Source organism: Tachypleus tridentatus, chromosome 10 (genome assembly GCF_004210375.1).
Source record: "Tachypleus tridentatus isolate NWPU-2018 chromosome 10, ASM421037v1, whole genome shotgun sequence".
In the NCBI taxonomy this organism is placed as follows: Eukaryota; Metazoa; Arthropoda; class Merostomata; order Xiphosura; family Limulidae; genus Tachypleus; species Tachypleus tridentatus.
In genome coordinates, this window is record NC_134834.1 from 89,609,156 (window position 1) to 89,626,822 (window position 17,667).

A 17,667-nucleotide genomic window follows, 5' to 3' on the forward strand; every position below is an offset into this window, starting at 1 on the left:
GGTGAGATAACTAACTACGTTTTGTCTAGTTTTACCTTACTCTATTTTTTGCGTGAAATATAAAAAAAAAAAATGGACGTTTTGCGAACCCGAATTTTTCCTCTGTCTACAAACGTGCCATCCGGAAGGAGAGCGGTAAGTCTGCAGATTTGATTTCTCTCAGTATACATAGCACGATGTGGCCTTGCTATGAAAAATACACACATTTTCAGTCTACAAACGTGTTTCATATTTTTATCATTGTGACAAATTTACTGTTGTATATTTATTTTAATAATTGTTTGTTTTATTTGAATATATATTTAGAAATGCATGTAACACATACTGTTAAATGTATTTTGCGAAATTCCTGCCTACTCTCTAAATTTATAAAAGATTCTAGAGTATAAGGATCAACAATATATATTTCACCAACGTACTAGCGTATTGTTAGGCCGATTGAAATTTCTAGAACTTCGTTTTAATGTTTATAAACCAACGCAAATCCGAGAAATTGTATATATTTTTGGTTTACTACAGTTGGTATACTATTAACCTCGGAAGCTGTAACTGTAAATAATGCTTATTAATTGGGGAAAATACATATATTTAACCAGGAACATGTAAGTTTGAACGTTACAAACCGTTCAATTTCGAATACTAGAACATTTACGAAAATGTTAGAGAACTTCAGCGGAAAAAAAAAAATGTGTGATCGGTGAAAAGTTACCTTGCTACTTGTTAAGTGAACTGTACCGATATCAACTCGAAATTAATTCACTCATCGTTGTATTATTTGTAAGGCTGATAAAACTTTTCTATATAAAACGTTGTTTGTAACAACTATTTGTAATAGCTGTTATTATGAATTGTATTACCGTTTGTATAGTAGAATATATTTGTGTTAAAAAAGAAAACTCTAGCTACTCTAGAGCTATCTTCGCTATCCGTGCCTAATTTAACAATGTGAAACTAGAGGGAAGGAAGTTAGTCATCACCACCCACCGCCAATACGGCCTTTTTCTTTTACCCACGAATAGTGGGATTGGCCATCGCATTATAACGTCCCCGCGGCTGAAAGGGCGAGCATGTTTGGTGTAATGGGGATTCGAACCCGCGATCCTTGGATTACGAGTCGAGTGCCTGAATCATCTGACCATGCATTCGAAACAATCTGAAATAGTTGTTGGTTAGAAAGACTTGAACAATCTCTCTGATATTCGAATTTTAAATATATTCGCTTAGTACAAGCTGAATTAACAAACAAACAAACATTTTTATATGTAATAAAATTAAAATGTTATATATGTAAAACCATCACGGAAAATTAAAATGTACTTTGCTTTTCACCGCTCGCCTACCAAAGTCATGATTTTTGTATTCAGAATTATTGAGAAATGCAGATTTATTCTTGAAACAGTAAAACAAACTTGTTTGTGAAAGATAAATCCAAATTATTATTTTTATTCAAAGTTTTTTTTAACCAAATAGCCTGTATTTTTCAGCGTATTTACTTGAAAACAACAGGCTATTTGGTTAACATACATCAAGTACGATTTGAATTTCAGATGCTCTTTTTGGAATATGCTAATTAAACGCATCGCGTGTGTATTTTCGTGTATTTTCTCATAGCAAAGTCACATCGGGCTATCTGCTGAGCCCACCGAGGGGAATCGAACCCCTGATTTTAGCGTTGTAAATCCGAAGACATACCGCTGTACTAGCGGGGGGCAAAACGCAGCGCAACACATCGAAAACTTGAAACCATCGTTCCATAATTACTGGTTCAGCATGGCTAGGTGGTTAAGGCATTCGACTCGTAATCCAAGAGTCGAAGGTTCGAATCCCCGTCACACCAAACATGCTTGTACTTTCAGTCGCAGGGGCGTTATAATGTTCGGTCGATCCCACTGTTCTTTGATAAAAGAGTAGCCCAAGAGTTGGTGGTGGGTGATAATGACTAGCTGCCTTCCTTCTAATCTTAACTGATAAATTAGAGACGACTATCGCAGATAGCCTTCATGTAGCTTTGCGCGAAAGTTAAACCAAACCACAATTACTGGCAGTAATGAAAATTGTAAATTCGCTGTACTGCTATAGAACTTAAGGTGTGTGTGTGTGTGTGAAAGGATTGTTATAAAGAATTCAGACTTTTCAAAATGGAAAAAAAAAAATTACATGCTCATGAATTAATAATAAAAGAGAGAGGGCCACCAGCACCAGCCTTCATGGCGGCTTTGTTCTGCTCTTTGAACTGAAAAGAAGAATGCTTTCACTTTTATAACGCGACCACAGATGAAATGCGAAGGTCGTTCAACGACATAACGATTTGAACCATGAACCCTTCGATGTTCAGCTCGCTACGTTGACTACTATATATTTTACTGCTAGTTCAAGCTTTGTACTATAACCATTATATGTTTCACAGCTAATCCAAGCTGAATAGGAAGAAACGCGAACTGTTTTGTATACATAGAGGAACCACGCCAGAGGGAAGTAAACAGCAATAAACACTAATTATTCAGTGCGCGAATTGTCTTGCATATATAATTAGTAGATGGGTTGAAATCTGCGTTTTATAGCTCTTATAATTTTGAAGACTACATTTTTTTTTTCTTTTTGGAGCAATGGTAATGTTAAATGTTTTTCTCGCGATATGAAACTTAGTGAGATGTTAATCTGTGGTTTTGTCGCCGATTCTATGCAACAAATGAGATTAGCCATAAGGATAATATAGTTTACAACGGTCTGTCGTAACCGTTTCAGTACTAATGAGAAACAGAACTTTTATTATATAATAAAAGATATTATTATGTTACTTTCACCTTGAAAGGTATATATAACATGGTTTCATAAATATCTGCTGGAACACCCAATTCATTAATATGCATGCTGGGACACATGTAAGTAAACAATAATTGCGCCCAAGCATGTGTAATTAAACACTAATAACTCTCTGGACACATGTAACCCAACAATAACGCCTGGTGGGATACATGTAACCCAACAATAACGCCTGGTGGGATACATGTTACCCAACAATAACGCCTAATGGGATACATGAAACCCAACAATAACGCCTAATGGGATACATGAAACCCAACAATAACTCCTAATGGGATACATGCAATTCAACAATAACGCCTAATGGGATACATGAAACCCAACAATAACTCCTAATGGGATACATGAAACCCAACAATAACTCCTAATGGGATACATGCAATTCAACAATAACGCCTAATGGGATACATGTAACCCAACAATAACGCCTGGTGGGCTACATGTTACCCAACAATAACGCCTAATGAGATACATGAAACCCAACAATAACGCCTAATGGGATTCATGCAATTCAACAATAACGCCTAATGGGATACATATAACCCAACAATAATGCCTGGTAGGTTACAAGTAACCCAACAATAACGCCTGCTTGGACATAATCCTTTGTTATAATGCGGTGTACTCTCAGCAACTATTTAATCACTATTTGCAAACGACAATAAAAATTATCATACCTCCGTTTTGTGACGGATTGAATGCCTAGAATCCCAGGGTGTTTGTTTAGAGTAAGATTGTATTGTTCAGTTAGGATAACATTTTATTTCATTTAAACAAAACAACTATACTCTGTCTAAACTAACATCCCAGGAAATCAAGCTAAACAGTAATGTCTGCTGGGACACATTTAACTCAACAGTAATGTCTGCTTGGACAAATGTGAGTGAAGCAGTAATGTTTTCTTAGACACGCGCAACTCAACAGTATTACTTTCTGGGACACACGTGTCCAAGATATAGATGTGAGAAACAATGCTTTTGAAGAAATCTAAAAATACACAGGCATTTGTTGTGACTCCTAGATTATTTATATCATTTATGTTCTAAGAATATAAATGTCGTATTGAAATATTAATTTTTGTATATAATTATAAATAATGTGCTACATAATTTGTCTTCGAGTATACACAGTTTGTATGTTATACATACCGTGAATCGAAGAGTAAACATTTCCTTTTAAGTTAATCATTCATCTTTTCATATTAAGCATTGCGGTTTCAAATTTTCGTCCCCGAAAATACGCACCATTTCATTGTTACGGCCAATTACACTATTTGCTAGTAAAAGAGTAGGCTAAGAGTTGGCTGTGGGTGGTGATGGGTAGCTGCCTTCCATTTAAGTCTGCCCCCCCCCGCTAGTCTACGGATTTACAACGCCAAAATCATGTGTTCAATTCCCCTCAGTGGCCTCAGCAGATAGCCCGATGTGGCTTTGCTATAAGAAAAACACACGCACACACATACCCTTTACGTCTATCGCTGTTAAATTAGGAACGGCTAGCGCAGATAACCTTCGTGTAGCCATGTGCGAATTTCAAAACAAACCATATTATATTAATCAAAAGTCAAGAGAAATGGGGAAAAGTGTATCACAACAACTATAACTATTATCTTAAGTTTATAATAATGTAGGATGTTAGAATAAACAATATTTATGCTGAAAATAAACATACTTAACCACGTAATACAATGTATTTTATTTAAACTGTTAATCGAAGGTAATTCCGTGCAGTTATTTTGAAAACAATGTAGGCTCTTTAGTATCAATATACATGTGACATTACATCACGACAACACCAATAATAATTTAAAACATAACATTCGTCACAGACCCACAACAGGGTTTCAGTGTATAGTGGTATTTCAGGTGTACGTTTTCTGTTGCCTTCTTACGTTTTTGCGATTTTTGAAATTTACAGGATTAACTCTCTAACTGCCTTGAGCACTCACATCTACATTTTAATTTTAGACTAAAGATATAGAGTTTTTGTATTTTGCAATACCACGGAAAATAGTAACTTATCTTAAAACAGATATACTTTGGGCAGTTTGAAGGTAAGTAATAGGACATTAAAACGTGTTTGTTGTTTGTTTCTTTTAATTGTGTATCTAAAAATACACTCCGGGAGAGTTGTTTATCTACAAACATGGAAGCGAAAGATTTAAAATTAGTTATCATGTAAGTGTTAAGATTTAAGTTGAATGGATTTGCCACTTAATTTTACAGTTAAGGTATGGAAGACTTATTATGTGAACGAACTTTAGGTTATGGATATAATAGAAGAGAAATTTTGAAAATTATTATTTGTTTATTGAACATAGTACAAACTTATACTACGCAGGAGGACCTAGGCGTAACTTCTAATTAGGATTCTCTTACATGAGTTAAAAGATTCAATGTTCGCGTCCATTTGGACTTAAACACATGCTCCTCACTTTAATGCCTCAGGTTCGAAAAGATAGTTGTGCTCAAATCCATCTGTTCGGTTGAGGGAAAGCCCTAAAATTAGCTGTTTTCTCTCTTGTCTATAACTTTTAAATTACGAATGACTAAGAGCAGATTTTGTGTAGTTTTGCAAGAAACTTTTCAAAAAATCAAAACAAACCACACAAGTATTTTAATCATTTTTCGTTTATTTTCGTATTCCTTTCGTATTTGACCACAATTTGTTCTGCTCTTTACTTTTGTATTTCGTTATACTCTGTTACTCGTGTAACGAACTGGGAATTTTGTGAAATCTATATAAATTATAAACATGTTTCGAAGTTAGATTAACTGACAGTGAAATATCTCAACTCCAGTTGGACTGTTGTTTTTCGTTTTCTGATCGATTATTTAGAAAGAAGCAGCTAGGAGAACTGATTTTTAAAGCTACTATGTAGCTTTTATTGGAAGATTAATTATATTCAACAATCAGCCGGGTTTTTGTTTTTAATTAGCCGTTTCAACTAAATTATATAGATCTATTGTTATCCACTAGTGCAAATGAATTAGGCCCAGCATATCCAGGTGTTCAGGGCGTTCAACTTGTAATCTGAGTGTCGCGGATTCGAATCAGCGTTACACTAAACATGCTTGCCCTTTCAGCCGTAAGACGTTGTTATGTGACTGTCAATCCCACTATTCGTTGATAAAAGAGTAGCCTGAGAGTTGGCGGTGGGCAGTTATAACGAGCTGCTTTCCTTTTTCTATAACATTGCTAAATTAGGGACGGATAGCTCAAGTAACCCTCGTTTAGTTTTTCGTGAAATTCAAAAGAAACAAATGAGTCGTGACATAAATTTCATTTTTAGTAAATTTCGCTAATTTCAGTTTACTATTGAGCCTTTATGTAATCGGAAGTTATCATGGCCCAGAGCAGTATTATTGTTTCGTTTGGAGACACCATTTTATTATGAATTTCTCGAGAAACGCGTTCTGTGCAGTGTAGTTGAGAATACCAATCAACAAATGTATGCTTCGTTTTAGTTAATGTCTTAATTTGATCGTTTTATTTATATATTTATTCTCGCACAAGATATTATTTCGTAACCCTACTATTGTTATTATGATTTTCGTTTCGACTTTTCTCGAAAAAAAAATAAATTCAAATGATTACAACTTGAGTTTTGAACAAAAACCGATTGGGTTCTTTTACTCTATCTAGAAAGCGGCGACTAGAAGGAGTTAGACTGAGACTGCAGGCTTGTTTGCATGATTGAACCATATAGATTCTAGACAAACTTATGGCACCCATACACTTATTTCAACAACTAGGTTATATGTTTTGTATTAATCATTTCGTAATTATTTTACAAACTTGTTTAAATTTTTCTACATTTTATGATTATTTTTGGATTACAGACTGAGAAAAACAACAAAAACTCAGAGATATCTCCGTTCCAGTACTTGACATGTGTACACTTATGTACTTAAAACTGTATGGTGAGATTTCTTTTGTTTTAAACAGTGTATATGTAGTAAAAAAAATCGTTTTTTATGAGGTTTCAGAAGAATGACAACGTTCCACGAGGCCTGAACATTACGTCATGCCGCTAGTTAAAGGAGGATACAAAGTCTTGGCGACGGAGGTGCCATCTACAGAGACTATGACGTCTATACAATTCGTAAGCGACCCCTATTGGGAATTGGAGAAGTATCTTGAACAGGCACAGGTAAGCAGTAATTCGTTTTATTCGTAAAATAACACGGTACTAGACATATTTCAATAAATAATGGACGAGAGCTTTTCAGTAGTTGTAATATAAACAAATGTTATTGATCGTCTTAGCAATGTGAGATACTGATTTTTGAAAGATTGCTTCTTGTTAGTAGTGATTTCTCAGCTTTACAGACTTTATATCCGATTTCAATAATTTAAATTTGAGTAACTATATTATTAGTTTCATATATGCGTATGTGTAGTTTAGTATTTGACTATCGTCTATTCATGTTATTACGGATGGATAAAAGGTCCGAAATTATCTAATTTTTATAGCTGAATGAATTTATTTCACAGTATAATGTTTTTAACTGGGTTTAACGTTGTTGTAACGCACGATTATTCAGTGGGCTATCTGCGCTAAGTCCACAGTGGGAATCAAACTAACGGAATGTCATGTTGTCAGTTCGTAAACTCATTGCAGTCCTACTGGACAAAACTGTTAGCTAGCTAGTCTTTGTATATCTTTCCTTCAGCACCATAAAACTGAGCAAATTTCAAAAATATTCTCAGCGATGTAGTCCTGAAGACACTCAAGACCCTGAACAAAATCTTAATCAAATCAATTTTCATTGTTGTTCTTGGAAATGCTTTATTTGCTTAAGTAAATACTATTTGTGAAATGTTGTAGTATCGGACAGTTTCACTGTCCGTTGAAAAACGATAAAAAAAAAGCAACTGTTATTCCAAAATGGAAAATATTAATAAAAGTGACAATGAAATGTAGTTTCTATCAAATTGACATTCGAAAAACAATGATTTTCCGGTTCATTGTTTTTGTTGCATCATATTGAATAACTTCAAGTTTTGCCTGTTTTGAAGCTCAATATAAAGAACTGATGAAACCTCAGTTTCTTTGCACAAGTCACAGGAAAATCCAGGCAATGACCAATATGACTAATTGCAGAATTGATAATGTTGTGTGTGGCTCATTGTTATTAACGAATCCTAAAACCAACAAAGTCCTAGATCCACAAACAATGTACAAGTTCGTATATCTTGTGTGCGCTGACAACTGTTTCTTTTAAAAATCCGTGGCCGAGTATGGCTAGGTGGTTAGGGCGCTTGACTCGCAATCTAAGTTTCGCGGGTTCGAATACCCGGACACCAAACGTGCTCGCCCTTTCAGCTATGTGGCAGTAATAATATTGCCTATCAATCTCACTATGCCTTTATAAAAGAGTAGCCCAAGAGTTGGCGTTGGGTGGTGATGAGTAGCTGCCTTTCTTCTAGTTTATACAGCTGAATTAGGGACGGCTAGCACAGATAGCTCTCGTGTAACTTTGCGCAAAAATTCAAAACGCAAACAACCAAACAAGATCCGAAAGAAAAATATGCACGGAGACACGAGGGATTGGGCCCTTGTTCAAGTTAGTTCACTTTCATAGCTGGATTCGGATATGATAAAATACGTACAAAGCCCAACAGTGTTTTTTTTTCTGTAATCTCTGTTTCAGCAACATGTGTAACAGAGGGATTCTGGAAGACTAAATTATCACTCTTGATAGAAATTCATGCTTCAAAAACAACAACAAACGAAACGGGTAACATTAATACGGAGAAACACAATAGAAAACACAACAGACAACAGAATTCGCTCGACTTCATTTCTGTCTAACAGAATTTTTATCTTGTTTTTATGTTTATATTGGATGGTTCCTACCTCATTGTTCTATCATTTCAACGTGTTCCATGAAACTTATATTTACGAAACAACAAAATCGAATTTTAAGTTTTTATAGTGAACTATGTTTTTCAAAGCTACTAGTATAAGGAATGTGAAAACGACCTAGAAATACCAATGTACTTGTATTGCACTTGTTTCAAGGTGAAAAAAGTTAGACTATTAGCGCTTCTAGTAAATTATGAGGTTGATATATATAATTTTTAAATTTTTTTATCATCTAAAGTTTTCATTGAGAGAACCGATTTAGTTGCCTAGTTTAAACTAATGATTGATTTATTGGTCTTAGTGAGAAACGTTTTGTCGTGGTTCGATTTATTAGGAGAAACAACTTTAAACGATAAAGCTGTTTGCTGTGCATTGAAATTACAAGTGTTAATCAGGCATAACATTAACTTTATGAGCTGTAGATTAAGGTTTTTCATGTTTCGTTTACATCAGAATTCTCTTTTTTTCGAAACGTAATTCATTTTCTTTTCTTTCGCACCAGCACGAGGGCTCGTGATTTATGCCCTACATCATTTGAAATTCTAACCAACTACAAACTGTTACTAAAAGTTTAATGACCGTCTGGCTCGTTGATTCTAGAGAGGAAATCAACCGCCTAAATACACGCGTAAACGATGTCTGACACATCATTGACTTCAAGCGTATCTTGATTAGATTTAATCTAATCTGAATAAAGCTTGCTAACCTCTATAAAACAGTAGGTTATTTCTGATGGTACTTAAACTAAATAGAGCATGGATTAATTCTGTATTTATTAAGTGTAAAACTCCGTATATAACACAACACTATTAATGACCTAGATGCGAACTTGTGTGGACAGTTGAATTTTGGTAAATTTTCCTACTTTAAAGAAATAAACGTTTGATTTTGTTTTTAGAAAACGTAGGACTCCCTAAGAGGTTAATTATTTAGTTAAAAAACTGTCTCGTTATGACAAATATTTGATCTTGTTTGGTTTGTTTTGAATTTCGCGCAAAGCTACACGAAGGCTATCTGCGCTAGCTGTCCCTAATTTAGCAGTGTGAGACTAGAAGGAAGGCAGCTAGTCATCACCACCCACCGCTAACTCTCGGGCTACTCTTTTACCAACGAATAGTGGGATTGACTGTCACATTATAACATCCCCACGGCTGAAAGGGCGAGCATGTTTGGTACGACGGGGATTCGAACCCGCGACCCTCACATTACGAGTCGACTGCCTTAACCAACTGGACATGATTTAATCTTGTATTGTACTTTGTATATATATACACAAGTATCTTTCAAACGCAGTTCTGTCTTTAGGCTTTCAAGGAATTGTTATTGCTGGTTAGTTTCGCTGGAGCTTAAAGATGTCGATAAGACCCTAGTAAGGGAGGGCAGGGACAAGGGGATAATGTTATACTGTTTACTTGTTGTGGTGAAGGCTGTTTATCAGTAACTGTCCTTGACTCATTTTTGTTTTAGCACGTAACTTTCCCCTTATGTCTGTAATTGGTCTTTGTAATCACGTAATTGCTTTTCAGTTTATGCTGACGACAACAGTTGTACTTTAATTATCTTTATTTTCTTATTGCTCTACTTTAGCGATAACATTTTGAAGTATTAAAGTAATTCTAGGATTGTTATGTCCATGCCACCTTTATTACCGCTATGCCTTTTCAACTACAATGTTCATGCGTGTGTCAGCGATACCTGTGGTAGGCCTAAGCACAGATATCCCATTTATCTCTGTGCATTAAAATCTACAACTGTGCGTACATGTATCTATGTGTATAATACGTCGATGTGTGTATTGTAATGATATAATTTTGGCGTGTTTTTTTTTAAAGTTTTTGTTAAAATCTTAAAACGCATGTAGATTTAATACAATAAATCAAGGAACACATTATTAAGCATATACCTAAGAAACGCGATACTCTAATAGTAAACCTATATTGGATTACATTTCACAAAAGAGCAACGATTAACAAATTTCGAGACTCCTGGTGGATATCTGGGTGGATTAGGCTGGTGGTAGGGCTCTGGATACCCGAGCTATCAAGCCAAGTTTGAATCCCTTGTGATACCACAAAATATTGTGGTATTTCAACACTGTAATCTATGGTTGCATCATGAGAACAACAGCCAACTCTTTAGGATGAATGAAGGTTGTTTCTTAATGCTCTGTACAATAGTGCTGCGCTAAGTAACTACACATGTAGCAGCCACAAAAGGTTTTACTACCAGTTAGTCCTACCAGATATTAAGTGGCTACGTTTATTTTAAACGGCTAGGTACACAAGATCACGAGTTATGGATAATCAAGTATTATATTACCTATTGCTATTGAAGATTTATTTCGAGGTACGAAATATCACATTTTGTTTAATTTTTTTTTGCCCCCTGTACATTAGTGGGTTGACAGTGAGTTTAGGATTTATTGCGCCAAACGACGGTGTAGCTACGCGCTAAAACATAAGAACAATGAGCATTGAAATTATATGCGTGGCATACACATTGCCTACTAAAATTCTTATTTACTTATTTTCATTGAGATATTTTCTTCACATTAATTGAAATGTTTCTTGTCTTATAGAAATTACTTAATTAATTCTGTTAGCCCTGATCCTGTTAGTTGGACAAAGGACGTGTAAATGAAAATGCAAATACTTTGGGCAAATAAAGCAACAATGCATGATAAAAGCTTATATTGTTTGAAAAGAACGTGTTTCAAACACTGAAATTACTTCCTAATTTGCTTAATCACCGTTTAATCATTAAATCTCAGGAGTACGGCAAATATCTATTCTCTTTTTTTTAAGTAATTGTTATAAACAGAAGCAAGGAACCGGTGTATATAATCAATTCATTATTTCTAGTCAATACTTCTTCAAGTTGATCGTCCAGTATAATTAAAACAACAACAATAAAATGAAAACTTGCCCTCTGATGGATAAGCGGTAGAATTAAATAATATTACACTAAAATAATAATCATTTGCTTCCTTTAAAAATCGATATATCAAAGATTGGTTTAATGTGTCTAAATTGAAAGTCAAACTATTGTAGTTTTAGTTGTAAAACTACCAATAAGGAGTGCCACAATAAAACAGAACCTCATAATGGTCAACTTAAACAACTGCATCTCTAAAACACTTTATACACTTTCAGCACCTATCATGTGGATAGACACACCCAGCAAGTAAGTTAAGTCTCCCTTCTATATCATGGCGCCATCTAATGGGTGTTATATAAGATTGATTATTGTTACAATATCGTTTCGTTACTTTAGATTAATCTTGACGTTACGTGTCACATACATCCATGCTTATTTAAAGTTTTCACCTACTTATCCAAATTGGCTGACTTTAATAAGTCATTGAAAGCATAGCACATGCAATTATTCTAAGTTTCGGGGATAAATGTGCAGTAAGAACGCTGCCAAGGAAAGTAATAAATATAGATATAACAAAACAACTGACCTAAAATCAATGTGATAAATTTAATATTAATTTGAATGAGTGATTAGCATAAGAAAATAGAATAAAGTTACTTTGATTCTTTCAACTCTTTACACGTGATATATTATGTATAATATATATATATATATATATGAGGTGTGATAAAAAAATTCAAAGACTTCACTTTTATTCCGAAGAATAATGTACATATATTAGTATTATATGTTATCACCTTTAAAGTAATCTCTCCCAGCTGATACACACTTCTTTCAACATTTCTGTCATTTTCGGAAGCAATGCTGGAAGTCTTCCACTATTATGCGATTAAGTTCTGCTTTCACATTATTGTTGATGTTTGGAATGTTATCAAATCTCGTTATTTTCAACTTAATTTTGATTTTTGGGAATAGACAAAAATCACACGGATGAAGATCAGGAGAATATGGGGGGCGTGGTATCACAGGAATGTTTTTTCTGCCCAAAATTCTTGAAGAGACATAGCGGTGTGTGAAGGCGCGTTGTCATGATGAAGAAACCAGTGATCACTTTCCCACAGCTCATAGCTGTTTCTTCCAGCTTTCTCCCTCAAGCGAATTAATAGCTTTAAGGTCTGGTTAACTGTCTTTCACCTCAGCGACCTTCATCAGTGGACGATGTCGACGGTCGCTCAGAACGTGGGTCCTTTTGACCTATTTATGACCATCTTGGAAGTGTTTTGTCCACTGATAAACGACAGCCTTATTTAAGCAGTCATCACCAAAGTCAGTTCTTAACACTTTGATTTCTGTACCTCCTTTACCATTTTTTACATAAAACTTGATGCGAATACATTGTTCTTCTTTTATATCCATTTTTATTACAACAAGGGCAAAAGATACGTCTGTCTTTGAACATGTTTTTCGCAACACGAGTATAAGGTATGGAGAAATGGCTTGTTCATGGGTTATATCACTATTTGTACTTTGTACACACTTCAGTTAAGCTCACTAACTCTGTACTAGTACCTGTAACAGAAGTCTAGGAACTTTTTGAGCAGACTTCATACATACACCATTACATAAGGACAAGTTGCGGAAAGAACACAGTGTATTTAATTGCAATATTTGCAATATTGCAAATTGGAATATTTGGCGATTGACCCAAACACGACATAAATGATAAAATAAGAACTTTTTTTTGTACTTCGTTTTACACGTGTGTAAAGTATAAAACGGAAAATATTAGTTTTAAAAAAGAAAAGACTTTATTTAAAGTTAAGTACAAAATTACACATGAAGCTGTTATACTGTGCCCTGCACAAGTATCAAAACTCAGTTTTTAGCGTCATAATTCTTTGTATTTATTGCTGTGTCACTGGGGGACTAAAACAAAGAAACAAGCATTGAACGGTAGGCAAAATACTGAAAAAGATTTATACATTCCAGATCCGATAAAATACGTACATAGTATTATTATCGATTGGCCATTTTAAATACATCTGTGTGTACAAAGAGTAAATATTCTTATTAAAGTAAGAATAAATTGACACTTTACGTGATTTTAAAGCATCATTATATTTGGTACGTTAATTTGTCCCAAGTTATTACCATGAAACATATCGTTCTGTGTTGTCAGCTCGAGAAAACAAATGAATATAGAGGAAATCTATTTCAGTTTATTTGTATGCAAGTATAAACTAAGTACGAATAACTAATTAGCAAATGATACATTAATTACCTTTTTTCATATTATACCATATATGAGAAGTAACGACTAACAGAAAAAGCCTGGATTTCTTTGGCTTTGTAATATCATAACGAACGAGAGTAGGGTTATATGAACATACAATGTTGTTTGAAATTGACTTTATCTAGTTGCGCATAAAGTTGCAAAGTAAAATACGTAAGTAAAGTGAAATAGATTTTAAATATAAAAGAATATGATAATTTTATTTTAAAATTGGCGTGGTATAATTAAAAGGGCTGTTATCAATGAAGACCCTCACTGGCTCGGTGGTGAGCTCGAGGGCATATAACGCTAACATTCGGGGTTCGATTCTTATGGTGGACCCAAGGTCTGAAGTCCAACTGTGTAGCTTTGCGATAAAACTAACACCAAAATCATGGAATAATATTTTTTCCCTAGCATGTATATTGAGATATTATCCCGTCCTCATTAGATAATGGTTTATTTAATGCAGGGGTGTGCAACATTTTTCGTCGGTGGGCCATATAACCAACTCCATCAATCAAGCGGGGCCACTTAAAAAACAAGTTTATTCGTGTACATGCACAATAAATTAAAAAAAATTCTCAAAATGCAAGCAATAATATTTTATATTTTTGCATGAGTGATCATTTTAGTGCGACACTTGAAATTTAGAGTCCTTGCAGAGCTTGTCAATATCAGCTTTGACAGAAGTGGTTGCCACTCTTAACTGACTGGTCAAATGTTCATCAGTCAGCTGACTTCTACATTTGGTTTTGATGAGCTTCATTTTGGAGAAAAATTGCTCACAGCAGTAGGTGCTACCAAAAAGGGAGGCAATTCTTTGTGCATGACGGGACAAATTGGGAAACTTTTCACGTACACAGAGTTTGTAAAGTCTAGCAAACTGTTTTCAGAGAATTTCCTTTTAGTGTCCATGTCAGCCTGCAGTTCAATGAGTTCCATTTGGCAATCATCAGGACTGTCTTCCACTGCCAAATCAAAGGTTGAGCGAACAATTTCAATCTAATTTCAGTTTGTCTGAAATCTGGAAATCTGTTTGCAAACTCATCACGCAGCTTTTGTACACTGGTTCCATATTTGGTGCAATCCAGATTAGGAAATTCCAGTTTCCTGGTTGCAAGACATGTAAAATGGGTCAATATGGCTCTTCTCAACTGAACCTGAAAAGTTCCATTTCTTCTCAAAAGCACAAATATGCTCAAACAACTTATTCACAAGTTGACTTTTCCCTTGTAGTTTTAAGTTTAAATCAGACAGATGCTGTGTAATGTCTGTGAGGAATGCTAAGTCATTCAGCCAGTTCTCATTGCTCAAGAAGTCCACATTCTGACGTTTGCTCTCCATGAAGAACTTAATCTCCTCTCGCAGATTCCAGAATCTCTTCAAAGTAGCAGCTCTACTAAGCCAACGCACAGCAGAGAAGTACAAAACATCTGAATACTCACTGTCCAGCTCATCTAAAAAGTTTTAAATTGTCGATGATTTAATCCTCGTGTTCGAATATAATTTACGCATTGGACGACATTTTTCATGACTTCTGCAAAATCCAGAACTTTGGTGCACAAGCTCTCTTGGTGAATAATGCAATGGCTTACAACTACGTCTTGTGCTCCAATTGCAGTTAGAAATTTCTTGGTGAATCCATTTGTCCTACCTGTCATGGAAGGAGCACCATCTGTTGTAACACCACATAATTTATAAGGATTCAGTTCAAACTTTTCTACAACCTTAAGCACTTGTTCACAAATATCCTGTCCTGTGGTTGTGAAGGAAAGGCTTGCCATATCTAAAACTCTTCGAAAACATCAAAGCCTGCAGTAACAGCTCTGATGAAAATGACAAGTTGGGATGTGTCATTGATATCAGTGCTTTCATCCAAAGCCAGACTGAAAGCTTCACACGAATTCAATCTCTCTTTCAAAGTTTCTTTGATGTCCTCTGAAAGATCTTTTGTCCTGCGTGAGACAGTAAAGCGGGAAAGGCTAGTTTGCTCCACCAAATATTTTTTCTCTGGACATGCATATTCTGTGAATATTGTTAAACAATTTTTAATAAATTCTCCATCACTGAAAGGCTTTCCCTTTTCTGCCATACATTCACAAAGCTTAAAACTCAGTTTTGTTACCAGTTCTGAATTTTTCTTGAAAGTGGTAAAAACACCTTGTTGCTTTTCAATGGATGTTTTTAAATGTTCAATTTTGTCCTTTCGTGCCTGACCAACAATATCATCAAACTGGGAGGAGTGCTTAGTTGCGTAATGTCGCTTAATATTGTACTCTTTCATGACTGCAATTGTAGTTTGACAGACGAGGCAGACAACACCTTGATTATGTGGGACAACAAGATATTTTGTGCACCATTCACTGTTGAATAACCTTACCTCATCATCAATTTTTCGTTTCTTAACTGCTGACATTTTACTAGCCCTGAAATCAAAACAAAAATTATTCTCACGAAAATAGCAAAGTAGAAAAAACATAGAATTTATTTACACATGGAACCTCTTATGGACAGAAACACATGTTTCTAAATTGGCATCCGATCATAGCCTTCCGGTACTTAAATTAATTAAGAATAGCAAAATACAGTGTGACCTCGCCTATTCGCGGTTCGCCATTCGCGGCCCCGCATATTCGCGGGTTATGCGCGAACTGCGTTTTGTAGGTCACAGAGACTGAAAGGGCTTTTCGAGGAGATTTCTGTTGTATTTACTCAATCAAGCCGTTTTTATCAATTGTCGTCTTCACCAAACAAGATTGGACTGCTATTGGCTGACTGCCTCAGCTTCCCCAACAACGCAAACGGCAAAGCACAGCCCGGTAACGCACGGTACAATTTAGTGAAATACATAACAGTATGCAATATTGCTACATTATTACTGCATCAATGAGTATAAGTATCATTAGTGTTTGGGAAGCATTTCATATAGTATATAATCGCATACATATACGTTTTAAAACTGCGTCCAATATTCGCGGTTTTCGCTATTCGCGGGAGGGTAAAGAACGTAACCCCGCGAATAACGAGGTCACACTGTACATAGAATCAGATGCATCTGAAAGCAAAAATTTTAATAAATTCAGTAAAGTCACAACAATATGCTAAATAATAATCAATTTACCTCAATCTCTTGTAGTAACTGTAAAAGGTAATAAAATTTTCACCAATAATGAATGACGGACAGCAGAGGTTAGGGAAAATTGTCGCCAGCGGGCGAAGGCGAGGTTCAGGACATGACGTTGAGTCGTAGACAATAGTGCTAGTGCACGTCACCTATTCATGCCCTAAGGAGGCCGACCAATCGAATTCGGCCTGCTCCTCTCTAGCGAAGATAATTTTAGAAGTTTGTCGAGTCGAAGCCTGGGAATCCCGTAGGATCGATGCTTTTAAAAATATTCCATTTGCGTTGGATTACAGATCAGGCCACATGGTTAGATTACAACAACTAGGGCCACACTAAATGGCTTGGCGGGCCGGGTTGTGGCCCGCGGGCCGCCTGTTGCACACCCCTGATTTAATGGAATAATATAACGTTTGTTCAGACACACAACATAATATTATGATCTGTACAATAACATTCATGTTCAGTTAAATTTATAAGATTTTCCTGCCGTTTTGTGAAGTTTTATAGTGACTTCATGAATATATCGTGTGCTTCTTTTACTTTCTGTCCTCGAGATGGATTCCTGTTTGTAATGAGGGGCCTTCCCAGAGAAGGTTCTGTACTTTCAGTTTACCTCCTCTGGGATCTGAACATCCACCCACATGTTTGTCGTGCGTGGTGACCTGTGAAGAGGAGGAGGGGATCCCAGTGGTTTTG

The 17,667-nt window shown here is 35.5% G+C and overlaps 1 protein-coding gene across 10 annotated transcripts in view; it reads left to right on the top strand.

Moving 5' to 3' along the window:
* LOC143229842 (uncharacterized) overlaps positions 1–17,667 on the top strand; it is a 171,426-nt gene that overhangs the window by 40,545 nt on the left and 113,214 nt on the right. For 6 of the 10 annotated variants that reach the window (XM_076462664.1, XM_076462661.1, XM_076462670.1 and 3 more), the window contains one exon: positions 6,806–6,976. In XM_076462664.1, the coding sequence (XP_076318779.1) occupies positions 6,851–6,976 (126 nt within the window). In that variant the 5' untranslated portion in view covers positions 6,806–6,850. The remainder of the gene's footprint in view (positions 1–6,805; positions 6,977–17,667) is intronic. The other 4 variants (XM_076462665.1, XM_076462662.1, XM_076462667.1 and 1 more) reach the window with 1 other exon arrangement.